The following is a 20,581-nucleotide window of genomic DNA, read 5'->3' as shown; positions in this document are numbered from 1 at the left end:
ATATCTTGCATTTATACAGAATATTTACTATACATAAATCATTCAAAAATAAGCACCAAGCCAAAGAAAAGCTATTCAGAAAGGTAACTGAACACTAGGTCAACAAGTGTTAAGATGATTAAACACAAATGGAGATAGTGAAAGGGATTGTAAAATATGAATGAGTAAATTTACTTCAGCAATACTAAAAATGAACATTTTCAAATATATATTTTTCTTATTCGCAAATTAACATTTAAAAATGAAATGCAATACAAACCTGTATTATTACCATTGTGATAGAGCCGGAAAACGTTATAAATGTAAGAATGGAGAAATTTTCATGACTAACCTGTTTAATAGTTTTCCCAGCCCATCCAATTGCTTTCATCTTGCGTCTTACTTCCCATTGCTTCTGATAGGCCAAGATATGATTTAGAGGCCAAGGATACGGTGAGCCATATCTAGAACGAGTTATCTTAAAAGATCAAAAGGTTCAGATCATTACAAGCTTTTTTTTGAAGTGTTAAATATTCATGAATCATAAAGCTCCAGTAGAATTATCAACAATTGGAATGATTTTTAAATCTTATATATGAATGCAGCACGCTTAATCAACCTGAACAATCTTGGCTTACTGATTCTCTGCAAAATTATATCATAGTCTTTACATTGTTGTTATTTTTATCAGCATGATTTTACATTCCTACTTACTTGCCAACCTTAAAGCTGCCTTAAAACCTATGACTGATATTAATAAAAACATATATTGCATTAGGAAATGTGATATGGATCACATAAATAAAGTTCACGTTTCTGGCTTAACTATAAATATTGTGAGATGGGATCGTGCTCATTTTCTAAAGTCACAGTCATAGAAAATTAATGATATGCTACAACCTTATTCTCTTGATCTTTACAAAATGTATCCAATAATATTCAGAATACTGAATAAATTATGCAACATTAAAATACAGGCAATCTCTGCATTCTCAGGGGGTTGCACTCCTGGAAAATGGTCCACATTGTGATTTTCCATAACGTAAAGCCGTGTCATCTGTGCATTCCCTACTCCCCCCCCCCCCCCCCCCCCCCCCCCCACCCCACACACACACACACACACACAAGTTCTGTAAGAACAGATTTTATCCTGCATCTCAAATTTTTGGGTTGTGATTTGTGAATTCTGCAAGAGCGAATATCCATAACCTGAATGGCCATAACATGGGGGTCGCCTATATTTGTCACAGAGGCTGCTTTTACAATGGAAGTAAGAGTTTGTAATGATGACTGCAGGATGAACTAACCCATCAAAGTTGGTGCATTTGCAAATTAAAGGCTCATCTTATTTCACTTTAACCATTACAAATGCTGAGGAATCTCTCACCTGTGCCGAAGTGCTGTCATCGCACCACTGTATGTAAAGCTACCGGACAAAACATATTGCCAAAGTCAGTTGAAATTAATCACACATATGACTGCAAATTGACATATAAATATATATAAAACATGACAGCTTTAGATGCAATCATTAATCACAAAAACAGGCAAGACCAACTGGGCTGTTTGTCATTGCTTTACAATTTTAAGCAAAGCAAAGCAATATAATAATCCTTTGATCTGACATACCTCTGCTGTCAACAGCATATTATTCACCAGTTCTGTGTAAGCTTTCATCTCAGCCTTCTGAATTTCGTCCAGTCCATCAGTGAGTGAATGACCCTAAAGAGACATGGTATGCAGATGTAAGTGCTTATAGTAGGTCAATTCACAATCAAGTCATAATTGATTATCTTTTAAATGCTCTTACCAACTTTACACAACAAAGCAGTTCCGACACCTGTAGATTGTACTATATACAATAAAAAGACACATAAACCTTCTGTTCACAAAACTATTCCCTGAATATAAACATCATTATTAAATTAAGCAGAGTATAAATATGTCAAATTAAAATGGAAAGTTTCCAATTAATTTAAACTTATTATAGGATAGCTTCATGGATACACATAATTTTGAAGGACAAGTATAAAATACTTAATATCACAATAAATCTCTCTCTATCCATAACTCTATAGACTGCTGAAACAATACATGCAGTACAGTTAACAGGTATACTAACAGCTGCAATTTTTCTTACCTTGGCTTTTGCAAATTGCACAATAGGGCCAAGTTCTGATACGACATGATTACCCACATGTATAAAGGGCGCTTTTCCTAATACAAAACAAGATCACATGGATTATTACATAAATTTTATAGGGAAAATGCACAGTTTTCATGAATAATGATAATAAAATCATTCAAAAAAACCAAAAATATGCTGTAAGAACCAAAATAAAAAACAAAAATTATAGTAATCTAACAGACTTAACTTGAATATATATGACCGTTTCTCAAAATGTTGTATGGAAAACTGGTATTCATTTCGTTATTTGTTATTTTTAACATGTACTTTATGTAATGTATTTGAATTTATCTGGCACTATATCCAGTCAAGCTCACTCATAAACAATTTTAATAACAAGAAACATTTTTCTTTTTTTGTCTGTATAGTTCTGCTAGTAACTGAGCTAATGCAATTTCTAGTGGGGTGTTACAGATTGGTTAGAAGGGCTTCAATTTTCTTCCCATTTATCATCTATCCACTAAGTTCCACATAGAATTTTTATAAATATTTGAACATGATTTTAAACTTTATTATTTGGAGTCATCCAAGCACCTTATTTTAAACTAAACATCAGCTATATTTACTCACTTACAAAGAAATAACAAATTCTTGTACCAGTGGTTAACATGCTATTAAGAATGTGAAGAATCTAAAAATACGCTCATGAGGCATTATTGTATACATTCCTATTTACAAAATTCAAAGCTGACCAGCAACCTCAGAAGAAGTAAAAAAAAACTGATTATACAAAAAAAAACATAAAACTGTAATCAAAACTTAAAACATATTACCAAGGCCACTGGTACCATGGTAATTTACACCTTCAAGAGGCTAGTCATAGCACACATCAACTCCAGCCTCGCAGGCAATCTTGACCCACTGCAATTCACCTACCACTGAAACAAGTCCACGACAGATGCCATCTCCCTGGCCCTACACTCACTTCTGGAGCATCTGGATAAAGACACCTATATCAGACTACTATTTATTCACTACAGATCAGTCTTCAATACCATAATTCCAAGCAAACACATCTCAAACTCCTAGACCTGTGACTCAACACCTTCTTTTGCAACTGGATCCTGAGTTCCTGACCCACAGACCACAGTCAGTAAGGATAGACAGCAACACCTCTGCCATGATTACTCTCAACACTTGTGCCCCACAAGGTTGCGTCCTCAGCTCCTTTCTTTACTTCCTATACACTTGGCCAGATTCTGCTCTAATTCCATCTACAAGTCTGCAGATGACACTGCCAAAGTGGGCCAAATCTCAAATAATGATGAGTGGGAGTACAGGAAGGAGGTAGAGAGCCTAGTAGCATGGTGTCATTGTAACAATCTTTCCCTCAACGTCAGCAAAACAAAAGAGCTGGTCATCAACTTCCAGAAAGAGGACGGTGCACATGCTCCTGTTTACATCAACGGTGCTGAAGTCGAGAGGGTTGAGAGCTTCAAGTTCCTAGGAGTGAACAACACGAATAGCCTGTTCTGGTCCAAACACATAGATGACGTGGCCAAGAAAGCTCACCAGCGTCTCTACTTCCTCAGAATGCTAAAAAAAAATTTGTTATGTTCCTGTTGACCCTTGCCAATTTTTATAGATGCACCATGGAAAGCATCCTATCCAGATGCATCATAGCTTGGTAATGGCAACTGCTCTGTCCGTGACCGCAATAAGCTGCAGCGAGTTGTGGACACAGCTCTGCACATCATACAAAACAGCCTCCCCTCCATAGACTCAGTCTATACTTTTTGTTTCCTCTGTAAAGCAGCCAACATAATTAAAGACCCCACCCACCAGAGACATTCTCTCTTCTCCCCCCTCCCATCGGGCAGAAGATATAAAAGTCTGAAAGCACATACCACCAGGCTCAGGGACAGTTTCTATTCCCCACTTATAAGACTACTGAACGGTCCCCTTGTACAATAAGATAGACTTTTGATCTCACAATCTACCTCATGGCTTTGCATCTTATTGCCTGCCTGCATTGCACTTTCTCTGTAACTGTAACACTTTACTCATTACTACTATCCGGGAGGTGGTACAGAAACCTGAAGACTTACACCTAATGATTCAGAAACAACACCTCCTCCACCATCAGGTTTCTGAACAGTCCATGAACACTACCTCATTATTCCTTATTTTTTGCACTATTTATTTTTGTAATTTATAGTAATTTTATGCCTTTGCACTGTACTGCTGCCACAAAACAACAAATTTCCTGTCATCTAAGTCAGTGATAATAAATCTGATTCTGATTTTTCTGCATTCTGTTATTGCTTTTCCCTTGTACTACCTCAATGTACTGATGTGATGAAATGATCTATATGGCTGCCATGCAAAACAAAGTACCTCGGTACATGTGACAAAAATAAACTTATTTACCAATTTAATTTACATCAAACTAAATTTTGTTTGCATTAAATAGAATTTCAAGCTTTTCTTTTAGGATTTCATTGCAAAAATCAGCAAGTTTTCAATGCATCAGTCTTGTTTAAAGCCAAGATCTATACACGTTGCTCACAAAAATAAAGTTGTGATGGCTGTTGTAGGCTGACACATGCCAGATACACCTGATGAATCAGTCATTTCATTGTTATAACAGACATGCAAAATTTCAATACATTCTTGTATAATAGAGCCATAAAAAAATCACTGACTTCAATCAAAATTATACAGAACCGAGCTTTGAATGATAAATATCAATGGAAAATACTTGTTGGCCCCTGAAGTCGTAGCCATTTGGGCTATGTCTTATAGAATAAACAGAGTTTGTGGAAATACTGGCATTGAGATATTCAAATTATATTATGCAGAGAAACGAGTCAAGCATATTTCAAATACCCAGGGACAAGATAACAACATTCCCAATAGTGAGTTATGATTCCTAAGTGAAGAGGATTGCCCAATTAAATGACAATCAAATATGGTGCAGGTATTTAATAAGTACTTTGCATTGGTCTTTTACCAAAGAGATAAGAGGGAAGGTGAATCCCTAAGTGGTTGAGAATGTTTTGAAATATTATGACTAAGCCAATTTATTGTACATTAATTAATTAGAATAAAGGAACACACTGCAGCAACGACTAATGGAATATGTCTTAAGATCCAGAGGAATGTGAGGAAGGGATTGATAAGGCCCTAGAAATCAAGGTTCATTTTCCAAAGGTATGCATCTCATGCACCATAATGGAATGGACCTGCATTACAGCATCCCTTGAAAAGTGTGCAAGAAAATAAAAATTATAGAGCAAGGTATTCTATTAATTATGGTGCTTCATACGTTCTTTAGGATTTTGTGATATTCCATTATTTCTGCCAAAATGTTAAACGGCATTTATTGGAGCTTCATTAAAGTCAACAGTGATTACAATTTTGCTTCAATTAGCCAGTTTTCAACACCTTTGCTACTTGGACTTTAGAAAATTGTATAAATTGCTTGGCAGTGGCATAATATTTTGCACCAAGAGCGAGTTTAAACTGCCAGTTGTTAAAATATTACTGCTGTGAAGATTAAATGAGGATCTTCAAGTATCCTTTTCCTGTACTTGGGATTTTCAATTTGAATATCGCTTGACTATAGGGATCCCATTATAGTCAATTTATGAGATTGTCCGTAAAATGCAAGTGACCATTTCTGTGCTTAATATGATTCGGACAATTAAAAACAAACATTGCCTGACTTCAAACTCTGATTTGGTTAGTAATTACTATTCTTACCCTGAATCAGTTATGAAGAAATTGGTGGACATATAGATATCTCTGAAAAACTGTAAGACTATCTGCAAAGCATAAAATATATATAGAATATACAGCACAGAAATAGACCATTTGGTCCAAACAGTTCACTTATTCTGCACTTGACTGGAGCCTAGTTCCTTAGGAAAAAAAAATCAATGTCACAGATTTAAACAAAATTATTTTTTGAGAGTTTTTATTTTCCTCTTTCACCTTCTCCCCCTTAATCTTACGTGTCTGAATCTTCATTATATAAGTCTCCAGGCAACTATTCATGAGGTAAAGAACAGAAATTGTTTCTTCACTGCTAAGAGCAAATCCAGGCTAGCATTTATCAAGAACGTGGCTTTTTAAAAAAAAACAAATAAGGAAATTTGAGGTAATGGCTTTGACTTGTTTTGCTTGGATAGATGGTGATAATTTTTCTTCATTTATTCTGTGCTTCAAAATCCAATTTCAATATAGAAACAAAACTACAAATCTTTCCAATTGCCAAATACACAATCAAGCAATAGGAAAATCTATAATATTTATGGAACGGCTTGACAATTTATGCAAGCACACAGAAAACTTTTGAGCATTCTGGAGCACTCTCATAATATTTGTGTACAGCTTCTTGGGACCCCACACTTGCATGAAAGTCTGAACATACACATAATAAAGCTGTCAAAACATTCTGGGTGACTCAGAGTACAGTGCTGGAGGTAATGAAAATCTGGATTTTCATTAGCAGATGCTGACAGACAAAAGTTCCTCAGAAGTATTTCCTGTCAGCGTGAAACACCGATTGTTGGAATATGCCCAGTTTGGCACTTCAACATTCTCTTACAGCAGTGTTGATGATCTAGTAGTAGTTTTGACATTGCTGACTTACATTGGCACCCCATTGCCCAGTCCTTCCAAATTAAAATTTATATTGCCTTCAAACCAATTATTGCCTCATATCTTACTGTCTGCAAAACCTACCCCAGCTGTTCAACAACTCCAGAAGCCTGCCTTCCAAGTTTGGCCTCATGTTCCACCTTCTTTCCCTCCATTCATCAATGATGATAATTATGCCTTCAGTTTTCTATGTCCCAAGATCAGTGATCCTGCTTCTAAACTCTTGCCTCTCTACCCCTCTCTTGCTAAGGCTCTTTAAAAACTCATCAGTAATCATATATTGGATCTCTTCTCCCACATTGCTGGCTTGGTATCCCTTTTCTCTTTACATTCTTGTGACACACCTTACAGACTGAAAGTTGATGGAATATGTAGATTCATAGCTGCTTTATCATGACTTCATCACCCATGGTGACATTTTGCCTCTGTAAAAACCAGCACTCACTTGAGAGGAAGCAGATGGTGTGTTGCAATTGTACAACTTAAGCAGGTACAGGAGTAGAGATTAGAATATTCATTTGCACAAATCTTTGAATATGGTACAGTAAATTGGTACAGCTGTTAAATAAGTATGCAGTCTCTTTACTTAGAGACAAAGAAAATAAAACAAAGAAATTTTGGTAAACTTTTATAAATCACCAGTTGGGTGTTAACTGGAGCAACGTGTCCAATTCTGGGTACCACACTTTAGGCGGGATGTCAAGGCTTCAACAGAGGATGCATTGAAAATTTACTGGAATGGATAAAGGGACAAGAATTTTTGGTTATTTGAAGAGATGAGAAAGCTTTAATTGTTACCCTTAAAGCAGAGGAGGTTATAGAGCAGAAGAGTTGCCCAAAAGTATGAGGGATTTTATGATGGACAGATAGGGAGAAACAATTTCCAGTGGCATGAAGGTTTGGATTTAAGATGATTTGCAAATTAAAAACAAAGGCAGGGAAAAAAGGTGCTAAACTTAAACAGAAGTCATATTGAGTTGCCGAAAAAGGTAGAACAAACATAATGATTGGTAACTTTCAAAGGGGAACTGAATGTATACTCAAGAGGAAAAACCTGCAGCCTCTGGGAAAGGGCAAGGAAGTGAATCTGTTGGATATCTTTTTCAAAGTTCTGTTACAAGCACAAGAGGTTACAATGCTTTCTTCCAAGCAGTATGCATCCATAATGCCATGGGTGTTCACTATGCAAGGTGCCCAGCACTATGAAAAATGACACGAGAGAGGAAGAGGGGTAAGTGTATTGATATTCCATAACACAGAGCAACAGTAGCCTCCAACTCTCAAGCAAAAACAGCAAGTGTTGGAAACATTCAGCAGATCAGGCAGTATCTGTAGAAAGATTGAATGTTTCAGGCCAAAAATCCTTTCATCAGAACTTCGGTCTGAAGCATTAACTTTGTTTCTCTTCCCCCAGATGCAGCCCAACCTGCTGAGTATTTCAAGCATTTACTATTTTTATGTTAGGTTTCCAGCATCTGCATTTTGTTTTATTTTCATCATCAACTCTCACTTAACTGTGAACTTTTTGGACTAACTCAGACATGGTTTGCTGAAGGTTCCTTTTCATTGCAAAGGTATAGAGGCATTTAATTTCCATTTTTAATGATACGCTAGATATCAAATTTACAAAGAATCATTATGTGAACAGATTAGACAAGTTGCTAGAAATAATCATCATTACCATTGAATGTGCTATATAGTAACTTCATCACACTTTACTCTGCCAAGATTCATTTCACATTCCTCAACAGAACTGAATATCAGAGGCAGCGTAAAATGTGATGAAGTTACTATGTAGCAGTCAGCATCACAACCAGACTTAAATTTCTAGACAATCATTAATTTACAATAAAAAAATGGCATATATACTCTTCAATGTAGACTAATACCACCTACCTCCTTGTGGAGGTATTGGACACTAAGCCAAATATGGTAATTGGAGGAATGAGCAAAAGTTTGATACAAGTAGTATGGACCAAGGAGGATCTGACAGGGAGTTGTGGAGGAAAGATTAAATGAGGGAATTTCAGAGTATTGAGCTTAAGCAACTGATGAAACAGATAGAGTTAATTACAGAAAGGAAGAAGTGGGTTGATTACAAGAGCAGAAGAGGTTATGAGGAGGGTTAAAACCATGAAGAAACTTAAAAAGGATGCGAATTTTAAAGTAGGCACTAAAGGAACCATGAGGCATTGCAGGTCTGTCAGCTAGGAATGTGCAGGCTAGAATTTGGGAATTTTGATGAGAGTAAGTTAATGGAGGGTGAAAGATGAGTGAGCAGCGAGGAGAATATTTAACTGATTCAAGAACCCAATGAACTTATCACCTCCCAGAATGGATCAACGGATTATGATCAAGAGAAAAAAAAAGATTGTTTTTGATCCTCAATCTATGGGATTCTGATCAATTGCTATACCATACTGTCCCTAGCCAAAATCAACTAACTCCACACTAAAAAATCTTAGGCACATCCATCAGTCAATGTACATCCATCTATGGAACAGAATAATACCATGACCATATCCAGTAATTCCCTGCCTTATAATATTTATAATATGTATTCACGCTATTTCTCTCTGAAGTGCTGATGTCAGTGGACAAGGTAACTTGTACTGTCATTGAAATAATTGTGGGTTAAAATACAAACGTGATCAAAATACAATTTACTCTCAGCCATTCAGCATCCATGGTGAATGAGGGGTGCCACTGCATGAATATACCAGCTACACAAGAATTGCTAAAAACATTATTAAATATCATACACTAGTATTCCATGCATAAACCTTTAAATAAATTCCCAAAATATATTTTATCAGTCTGAATTTAGGAGGAACTCCAAGCTTTGCATTTTGTGATTTGATATCATAAATCACTGAGGAACCAATTTTATTTCTTTCATAAGAACATTACAATTTTCACCTTTTTCCCAGTACACATTTCCAATTTTGGTTTCAATATTAGAACAATACGTTTGCGCTTCGTACCTTTGCAGGGACTATTCTTATCCAACACAGTGGATGGATGGAAGAAATACAGTACAGTTTATGAAGCACAACTGGAAACAACCACTACTAGTGAACACATGAGGGACTAAGGGCTGTTGGTTGAAAGGAGACAGTGCACAAACAAAAATCACATCAGAACCTGGCTCCAAAGTCAAATTTAACTTTTTGTAAAAATTCTGTGAAATTACTTAATATTGTTTGAAAATTTTAATACGACAAGATATGATCCCTGACGCAATTTGCAAAGAACAAAATATCTTTAGTCTAATAATGTCAGTTATTCTTCTAGGGCCCCTACTATAATTTAGTTTTTCCCTGTGAAAGTGGGTAGGCATCTGATTTACTTTCAGATCTCTTTGATTGCTAGTCAGTAATCAACTGCCAGGAGATGCATGCATGGTGAGGATGATTTCATCCTCCAATTTTTCCTTCTTGTTTTGAACAATGGCTGTTGTAGGATAATATGTGCATGCTGGTAAATTTCTTTTATCCCCCTCTTTGACAGCCTTAAGAATAAGTATTTATTAGGACTAAATCTTAACAAAATTACTAGTTAAGCTTTCGCACAAATGTATGCAAATTATATTGTTTTATACCTTGGAAAGAAAAAGATAAGGAAAAGTGTTTTACCCAAATGCATGAAACCTGCTGTTAAGGCCAGTTCATATACAGTTCACACTAACAGCAGGCTCCGTCATGGTTCTTTTGAATAGATTCATTCTTCATTGCCTTCGCAGGCAGCCTTAGGGTAATAGATGAGGTGAAATGTATGAACAAAAGCCTCATCTGCATCCATACGATAAGTGTTTCACAAAAGAATTGCAGGTCTCTTTGAACATAGTGATCTCTGAGCTTTTATTCATATCTGTTCAGGCACAAAGGAAACCTCAATAAAGGCCAAGAGCATCACATAGACATCGCTAAGATCCAAATGTCAGTCTTAGGAATTCTGAACGAATCAACCACACAATCTGCTCTCTCCTTATTTAGAACAGTAAGGACAACAATCAGCAGTGAACTCTGCTAATAAAATAAATGTGGGAGGTATCCATAGAGTTTATGGTCACTTATTTGAACAATTTGTTAACAGCAGAATAATCCACTGTAAAATGAAGTCACATCAGCACAGAACTATCCCAGTTTACATACACATCAGAAAGAAAATTCCCAAACAGCTGTAACCTTTATAGTCACTTATTCCTCAAATAAGCTAGGCTGAAAATAAAGACTGGGGTATATGGGAAATAAAGCCCATGACCAGAACAGTGCTTTTTACAAGCTATAGGATTAGGTATGTTGCCATGGCATCACACAAAACAACCCCTCTAGGAATTTAAGTCAGCTCCAGACTTACCAGATGGGGACATGTACTCTGCATTTGCCCTACAAATCACCTGGACCGGCAGATTGCACATCCGCAGAAATGCCTGAAATACATTTTAAAAAGAGATTTTAACCAATTTTCGATCAGGCTATAAAAAAGACAAAGAAAAAGAGCTAACTTACTTTTGGCTAGCAGAGCTGGGATTTAAACAACTGAAAAAGATCCAGTTATCTTGATAAAATTTGTCCCTTGCCCACCGTATGGATATAAATAACACTATAAAATAGTTAATTTATGAGTGTCGAGTTCATTGTGCACCAGCATTTTTATGACATTAATGGATTAACTATAAATGTACAAATAATAATTAAAAAGAGCAGATTAATTAAAATCACAGAATGATCAAATCCTTTGACAGGTCTAGAAAAAACTTTGTGCTTCGCCTCATGTTATTTTTTACAATTATTGTACAATAAAAATAGAGCCACATATTTCATTAGGTTATCAATGCCAGATTTTTCTCAAATGTTGCCTTGTGTTTAATTAGTTTTATAATCAGAGCTGGTGCCAAAAATATTTTCTATTAAAGCTACAGAGAATTTCACTTAATTGCTGGGGCTATAAACAGTGCATCATTAATTCTTCCTAATATAATCTCAAATTATTTCAGGCTTGAAAAAAGAAAATCTGACTGAAAAAGTAACAAAATTTATAGGTTTGACACACAGCAGATTTATCATTATTTTGTTTGGCATGCATGTTGTGTGTGCTCCCCAAAGGCTCACAGGAGCATAATGTTAGAGACAAACAATTTGCTGGCACTTTGCTTCAGTGTGCAATGCTGCCAACCTTGAACCGTGTCTCAATTTTTCCACCAACCACTCTATGAAACCAAACTGTATTCAAGGCAACTAGCCCGAGGTAAACTTTAAAATTATGTCACCAGGTTGCTTGCCACGGGTATGAGGAGCACCGTCTGAGCTTTGGTGTATTTACGCTGCCAGCCAGCCAGCTGACTGCATTGGCCCTGAGTGGCACACTTGAGGATGGGAAAATGTGCTAAACTGCCAACAATGAATTCTCAGGATATTTATATTATTACAAGATAAATGCATTGTCAATTTGCTGTCTCTAAAGAGTAGAAGACCCTTTTTTTTCTTCTGCAATACAGTAAATGAAACTCCTCCATATTAGTTCACATATTTGCAAGAAAAAAAACAAAAGAAAATGGGCTGTGCAACTTTACTTATATTTGTAACTGGAATATTTGCTTGATTTTTTGAGTTTTATCCTATAAGCTGGCAAGTCAAGATTTTTAACAAGGAAGTAAATGAACATTTAAAAACATCAGCACTTAGGCTGCGATAATCAATGTTCTGATCAATTAGCCTGAAAGATACACTGTAAACAAAGCAGATGCTTCATCACAAACTGCAAAAAAAGGTGGGATAGGCAGAAAATATGCTATAAGGCACTTTGCAAAGGTATAAGGCAGTACAAAACTCACTGATTCTTAGAAAATCCTAAGCACTGACAACTGTTTCTTTCTCTACAGATCTTCAGAATCTTGCCCAATTCGCTGTCTTTCTAGTTCTTTGTTGTTATCTGACCAGGAATTGAGAGTTTTATGCTCAAGTTAACAAAACTTGTTGCTCTAATTTCTTGCTCTGCAATTTTTGTTATTAGCTTTGATAAATAGATGGATAGAGTATAGCTGGCAGAATGATTATTCTTCATGAGAGGTCCCATCATTTACAGCAACAAAATTACAGTAATAATGTTTGATCCTGGGGCATTTCTTTATTTCTCAATGCTGGACAGACAGGCATCAGTATTTCCAAGTTTTGTGGAAAAGAAACCCCTGAAGTATGGGGAACATGAATTTGGCAGAACCTTGTGACATTTTGTTTTGTGTCCCACCCACAGCATGCCATCTTGAGACCCTTGCTGGCTATCAGGCAGAAAAGCCTGCAGTCAAAGACTCTAGGAAGGATGGAGGGTGAGAGAAACCACGCCGATCATCAGAGTGGCTGGCATCAGATCAGGAAAAATGGGAGGGAGGCAGATCACATGAATTAGCTCGGCAGAGTGCAGTAGGGAACCATGCCTTCTTCTGTCGCTGACCCCCAAACTAGAAAAATTGCTTACCTAGTTAATCTAACAGGTCTTGCTGCCCATTAGATACAGGGCTAAAAAAGCTTTGGGAAACCATCCTAAAAACCATTGTCCGAATAGCAGCTAAAATCTGAAACATGCAGTCTTGTTTAATAATTACTATCTCACCCATTGAAAGTAAGACTGGTTAGTGGTGTGGGAAGTTGACGGTGGAAGGAGCCAAAAGCAGTGGGCTGGGAAACCAGAAGCATAAAGCTGTATACAAAAATCAAAATAAAATGTAAAAAGTCACTTAAACTACAGAATGAATAATTACACAGATTATGCTTATGCCATATTATTAGTGGTAAGTTATAAAAAAAAAAGCTGTAAATGAATATGATTTGCCATTCTCCAGTGAACTTATTTCTATAAACTCATAGTAATTAATCTCACAGTATCAGCCATTCTAAAATAGGGGGCCGTTCATATAATTGAGTCCTCAAACTGGATAAAATTCCCGACCAAGAAATGTAGTAGTCCTATTTAATGTTACTGGTTTATTCCTAGGCATCTAGTAGCCTACACAATATTTTCTCTGAGAAAAATTACAATTTTTTTTATATTAACAAAATCAAATTTACTTCAATTACAAGATACTGTAATTTTTAATGTCCAATATGGGCATTCACAAAAATGCCTCATTTTAAAAAAATGAATTACACTATTAAAATCCTTGCTTGAGGCACCTAAATATGTCTGTCACTTCAACTTTGCTAACAGCATAAAAAGTTGCCTTTCACTTTTATTCACATTGACTCAATCATGTTGATAGGCTCGAAAATAGGTAGAACAAATATCAAATCAGGAACTCTGACTTCATAGTAACTAAAACACTCACCAGACTTGCCAAAAATGAACGAACCACCAATCAATCAATGTCAGAAAGAACTTTTTTTCCAAGTGCTCAGGGCAGCTACCTTACTTCTTTACAAATTTCCACTTCTCAAGTTAGTCATGCACTTTAGAAATGCTTCCTTCTGAATGGAGCCTCGGGCTTCAAAACTGTTGAACTGTGCACCTCAAATGGAGAGACTGCACCAAGAAGAAAATTCTCTAAATTCACCTACTGCATTTTTCATATCAATGGCTCTACTCTAGGCTTCTCCTTCCTGCTGAGATGATCATTGAACAAACTCATTAATAAGGGGTAGCACAATACAAGTCATTTTTGATGTCAGACAAAAATAATTCTATCTGTAACAAAACCTAGTTTACCACCTTTCTCAAATCAATAAAAAATTTGTAGAACACATAACCAAGTTTATCTTATTGCTGCTTATTAATACTGAATTTGTGGCGACTCACCGTCTAGTCGGGCGAACCGGCTCGGCAGTCGGGTCGCGCGGTGTCGGAGCGACAAGGCCCAAGATGGCGGCGGGCCTCGTCTTTCCGAGCGACGGGGAGAACCCGCACGCGGGAAAGTCCTGATGACGTAGGACTTACGTCATTGCCAGTTTTTTGGGCGGGAGTTTTCTCCCTTAAAGGGCCCGCGCAAGGCGGGAAAATAAACCAGTTCTGTTTGGCAATCCTCCGAGTGAGTCTTGTTTTATTCCGCTGTAGCAACCGCTACATTGGTGACCCCGACGGTCCAAACGGCTTTTGGACCCGCGAAATGGACGACAGCGCAGCAGCCAACGCAGTGGCCCTCAAGCTGCCCACCTTTTGGACACTTCGGCCCAGCGTCTGGTTTGACCAGGCCGAAGCGCAATTCCACCTTCGGCAGATCACCTCCGACTCCACGAAGTACTACCATGTGGTTAGCTCTCTGGACCAGGAAACAGCCGCCCAGGTTGGAGACTTCATCCAGTCGCCTCCAGAGGAAGATAAGTACCCGGCTTTCAAAGACCTTTTGATCCGGACCTTCGGCCTCTCCCGTCGTGAGCGCGCCGCCCGCCTGCTTCATCTGGATGGCCTGGGGGACAGATCCCCATCCGCCCTAATGAATGAGATGCTGGCATTGGCCGAGGGACACAAGCCATGCCTGATGTTCGAACAGGCCTTCCTCGAACAGCTCCCCGATGACATCCACTTATTGTTAGCTGACGCCGACTTCAGCAACCCCCGTGAGGTGGCCGCCCGGGCAGATGTCCTGTGGAGGGCCAAGCGCGAGAGTGGTTCGTCCATCAGTCAAATCACCAGGCCGCGAGCCCAACGCCCACCTCGCCCGGCCCCAGCAACCGAGCAGCCACGCCCAGGAATGCAGACGACGACACGGGTGACCAGCTGTGCTTCTACCATCGGACGTGGGGTGCGGAGGCCTGTCGATGCCGCCCACCCTGCAAGTTTCAGGGAAACGCCAGGGCCAGCCGCCGCTGATGGCTACGGCGGCTGGCCGCCGACAGAGCCTCCTCTTCGTTCAGGACAAGAAATCTGGACGGCGTTTCCTCGTTGATACTGGAGCGGAGGTCAGTATTTTGCCCCCGACAGGCCGCGACACTCGTGACAGGCCACCAGGTCCTCTACTCAATGCCGCCAACAGTACAACGATACGGTCTTTCGGCACCTGTACCCTTCAATTACACTTTGGCGGCAGCCGTTTTACCTGGACCTTTACCCTTGCCACCGTCGCCCGACCACTCCTAGGAGCCGATTTCCTTCGGGCCCACAACCTGTTAGTCGACCTGCGAAGGAAGCAGTTAGTTCACTCTAGCACTCTCCGGACCTATCCCCTGGGAGAAATCAGCCCACCAGCCCCGCGCCTGGACTCCATTTCCCTTTCTGGCGACGATTTCGCCAAGCTCCTAGCCGAATTCCCATCGATTTTGGCACCTTTGTTTACAAATTCTAGGCCCACACATGGGGTACGACACCACATCATTACCACAGGGCCACCCCTTCATGCCCGAGCACGGCGATTACCTCCAGACAAGCTCCACCTGGCAAAGAAAGAGTTCCGTCACATGGAGGAGCTGGGGATTGTTCGCAGGTCAGACAGCCCCTGGGCCTCCCCCCTGCACATGGTCCCCAAAGCCACTGGAGGGTGGAGGCCCTGCGGTGACTACCGCAGGCTGAATGACGCAGCTGCACACCACCACGGCCTACCATCCTCAATCAAACGGGTTGGTGGAACGTTTTCACCGCCATCTAAAATCGGCCTTGATGGCCCGCCTGAAGGGTCCCAACTGGGTTGATGAGCTGCCTTGGGTCCTGCTCGGCATACGCACTGCCCCCAAAGAAGACCTCCGCACTTCGTCAGCTGAGCTTGTATACGGGGCGCCACTAGTTGTCCCCGGGGATTTCATACCTGCCCTTCGGGACCAAGGGGAACAACCCCCAGCAGTCCTACAAAGACTGCGTGAGAAGCTTGGCGTCTTGGCCCCGATTCCCACCTCATGGCACGGTCAAGCCCCATCCTGCTAGCCCAAGGAACTATGGGACTGTAAGTTTGTTTTCGTTCGCAGGGGCACACCTCGGGCGCCACTGCAACGACCATATGAGGGACCGTTCTGAGTCATACGGAATAACGGATCCACTTTTATTTTGGACATTGGAGGCAGGGAACAGGTTTTCACGGCGGACCGCCTCAAACCGGCCCATTTGGATCTGCAACAGCCTGTCGAGGTTGCCACGCCGCGACACAGAGGCCGCCCCCCTAAGCGGCAGCTGGCACAGCCCACGGACCTTGGGGACTGTCTCGCCGGTTCTGGGGGGGGGGGGGGTTTTTGTGGCGACTCACCGTCTAGTCGGGCGAACCTGCTCGGCAGTCGGGTCGCGCAGTGTCGGAGCGACGAGGCCCAAGATGGCGGCGGGCCTCGTCTTTCCGAGCGACGGGGAGAACCCGCGCGCGGGAAAGTTCTGATGACGTAGGACTTACGTCATTGCCGGTTTTTTGGGCGGGAGTTTTCTCCCTTAAAGGGCCGGCGCAAGGCGGGAAAATAAACCAGTTCTGTTTGGCAATCCTCCGAGTGAGTCTTGTTTTATTCCGCGGTAGCAACCGCTACAAATTGTGTAAAGAAAATCTGTTACATCTGTCTTTAGGTTGCCCCTGCAGTATCAAGCTGTAAAAGTAATGGACATCGTGTGAAGTCGGCGCAACCAAACTTAATAAATGACACATTACTGGAGTCTAATCAAAGCTAATTGTTGTCAGAAGATACATTCAGAACAAATACCCCTCTGTCAAAGTAAAAAGGATTTCAGTTTTAGAATTTCACAACAATCCGGAGGAACTCAGCAGGTTGAGCAGCATCTGTGGGAGGAAAGAAATTGTTGACATTTTGGGTCAAAACCCTGAATCAGGACTGAGAGTGGAGAGGCAAGATGGCCAGCACAGAGAGGAGGGCAGTGGCAAGAAATGATTCCGAGGTGATTGGTGGACTGAGGAAGGGTATAAGATGATAGGCAGGTAGTGCCAGGTGAGCAAGGGTGGAGTTGAAAGACTGTGGCAGGTGAATGATAGATGGAGGCAGACAGAGAGAGGAAAAAGAAAAAAAACAACAGATGGAACAAGGTGGTGGGAGTGGAGTGTGAAGATGGGAGACAGTTGCTGTCTCCACCAGTCGCCTTGAATCTCCACGAAGCTCCACTAATTGCCTCAGAATCTTTTCTGGTCACTCCCCTTCTCCTCTCTGTGCTGGCCATCTCACCTCTCCACTCTCAGTCCTGATGCAGGGTTTTGACCTGAGACGTCAACAATTTCTTTCCTCCCATACATGCTGCTTGACCCATTGAGTTCCTCCAGCAGATTATTTGTTGCTCCAGATTCCAGCATCTGTATCCAGTGTCTCCATACCAATTCACCTTCCTTTTCCCTGCATTAGTTATTACTGCAGCCACCTCTCCCTCAATTAGTGCAGTCCTGTAATAAGCATTGAAAATGCCTTAAACAAAAAATCTTGTATCCAATTCATGTACCATCCAATAGGTAAAACATGCATGTGATATATTATGTACATAGTCCTCTCCATAGGAGAGAGTTTTTCCAACTCCAGTCCTTTAGGTACCCTGATAACTCCAATGCCTAATAAAACAAAATGTAACATCTTGATGGAAAAATTGTGAAACTTTGCAACAGTAGAATATTTTCAGCAGTTTGGCTGTCAGAGTCCTTGAAAAACTTTGGACATCCTTTCTGATCCTTTTCCACAAGCTACAAAGCTTTCCATGACATCCTGTCGAATGCCAATGCTATAATCATTAACACCGTTAACTTGTCCACCTGCAAATGTGTCTTATTGTCACGCAGCAAAGCCTGGCCTCCAGTCACTTTGGCCAGTGACTCAAGACCTGCAGTTGGTATACAATAACTATTCCACATTTAAAGAAATTATGCAGGACCAACTTCCACTTTCAATATGAAGTTCAGGACCCAAAATATCAGGATTATCATTGACAACCCCAATAATAACAGACCAGTATGACATTCCACTATCATTGTCTGGGAACTCAAGATGCTTTTACAGTGATCTCACCCTCTTGAGAGAGACACGATAGGCAGTAGGTGGCCAGCTGAAAGTAGTGGGTACATTTTCTTTGTTCTGCAAAGAAAGAAAGAAAAAGTCTGGCATCTCAGCAACTGCCCTGTGAATGTGAATGTCTCACAACCCTCCAGCTCATTCTAAAGTGGAACCATCAGACTACAGTAATCGTCACATATGTCCCAACTCTGGAAGCCATGGATGTGGCCAGGTGGGATTCTGCTCCAATCTTAAAATAAAACCCTTACCGGCATCCCAGAGGGAGATAAACTGAACCCTCCTGGGCAATTTGAATGCCAAGGTCAGAAACCATGCAAACTTCTGGCAAGGCCTGAGTGCAAGGAAAACTGTAATTTTCCTCACAAAATGCTTGGTACACAGTCCTATCATAATCAAAGTCCTGTTTCACCAGAGAGACGAGACCTTTGGGAAATACTGTGTATCCATGCACTGGCATCCATTAGATTATATCATCTTAGCAAGAAACCTCAAGGATATTGACATCATTTGTGTTATGACATTGCCCTGATCACTGCCTAGTCTACTCATTTATCTCCATGAGCTAAACCCCTTAATAATAGAGACAACAGAAATGTTGCTGCAAGAAAACTGATGTTGGAGCACTCAGTAATGCTATGAAGTTACCATATCTCTGACAGTGCCTTTCAGATAACCAAACTGAGAATCCACAGCAGTTGAACTGTCCACAAATCCACCATAATTCACTCTGTAAAGGCACACTTGGCTTCTCTACTAGAAAATACTAGAACAAGTTTGAAGCAAGTGACCAAGAGATCTAGAAACTAAATGCAAAAGGTATTCTTGGAGTGAAACTCCATCACACCACAAGGGAAAAGAAACAGTTCTACAGATATCTGAAGGCTGAAGTCCAACAGAAAAGTCATGATCTAAAGAATATCAAGTGGGTGGAATGAGCACAGGAAGTCCAGCAACTGTGTATTAACCATGAACTGCACATATGTACAAGTAATGGACCAAACACCGAATGAGAGCCAAGAACCGAGGTTAACCAAGGACAGAGAAGCAGGAAGTACCTGCTGGAGGGAACATACCATAAAATCCTCGGAGATAACTCTATCCTTGACATAAGTATTCTTTGTTCCATTCCACAGTAAACCATCCAGTCCAACCTTGCCGCCAGCCCTGACCAATCAATCACTGAAGAAGCAAATTGTATTCCTGCTGAAGTTCTAAATATGGCATAGAGGAACTTCACGCACAAATACACAACTTCATCTCCCACATATGGGAAGAGCAGGACCTGCCAGGATACAGAGATACTGTAATTGTGACCATCAAAAGAGGAGATAGGGTCAACAACTAATTAGTTTATCAGGGTGCCTGGTATGGCATAATAATGAACTACTACTTGGAGAAGCTCGAGGGAAGGATATAACGGTCAAATAAATGACAGATTGGCTCGGAGCAGTGTGAACATGAGAAAATTACTAAGATTTTTGCCTCTTATTGCATGCAAACCTGGCTTTGAGGTCACTTGTGCAAAGGACAACCACAGGCAATGCAATCAAGCAACACTAATAGCCCTTTTGCACTAGATTTAAAAGTATGATATATGGAATGTTATGTTTTGAGTGGGAATGTATCCCAACTAAAATGGCTCCTTCCTTGCTTGCATAGACTGCTTGCATTCGTTCATGTAATTTACACATGACAAACAAGTTCTCAGTGGTGCCAGATCAATGACTTTAGTGGTTAACCTTCCTTCTGGAGACAAGGAAGGGTGCATGTGGGAAATGGAGGTCAATGTTGATGGAAATCATTGATTTCCAAGTGAAACAAGATTTAAATACGTACACAAGAACATAAGGAATAGGAGCACGTATAGACCATCTGGCCCATCAAGCCTGCTCCGCCATTCAATAAG

At 40.2% G+C, this 20,581-nt stretch overlaps 1 protein-coding gene across 1 annotated transcript in view; it reads right to left on the bottom strand.

The window, feature by feature from the left end:
* The window catches only part of mtx2 (metaxin 2), a 75,584-nt gene that overhangs the window by 14,256 nt on the left and 40,747 nt on the right, over positions 1 to 20,581 (bottom strand). The window contains exons 4-8 of the mRNA XM_052016517.1: positions 11,132 to 11,204; positions 2,120 to 2,196; positions 1,609 to 1,701; positions 1,367 to 1,405; positions 332 to 457 (exon numbers count right to left, since the gene is read on the bottom strand). Coding sequence (XP_051872477.1) covers positions 332 to 457; positions 1,367 to 1,405; positions 1,609 to 1,701; positions 2,120 to 2,196; positions 11,132 to 11,204 — 408 coding nt within the window. The remainder of the gene's footprint in view (positions 1 to 331; positions 458 to 1,366; positions 1,406 to 1,608; positions 1,702 to 2,119; positions 2,197 to 11,131; positions 11,205 to 20,581) is intronic.

This window comes from Pristis pectinata, chromosome 1 (genome assembly GCF_009764475.1).
Source record: "Pristis pectinata isolate sPriPec2 chromosome 1, sPriPec2.1.pri, whole genome shotgun sequence".
Lineage (NCBI taxonomy): Eukaryota > Metazoa > Chordata > Chondrichthyes > Rhinopristiformes > Pristidae > Pristis > Pristis pectinata.
This window is presented reverse-complemented; position numbering and strand designations above follow the sequence as displayed.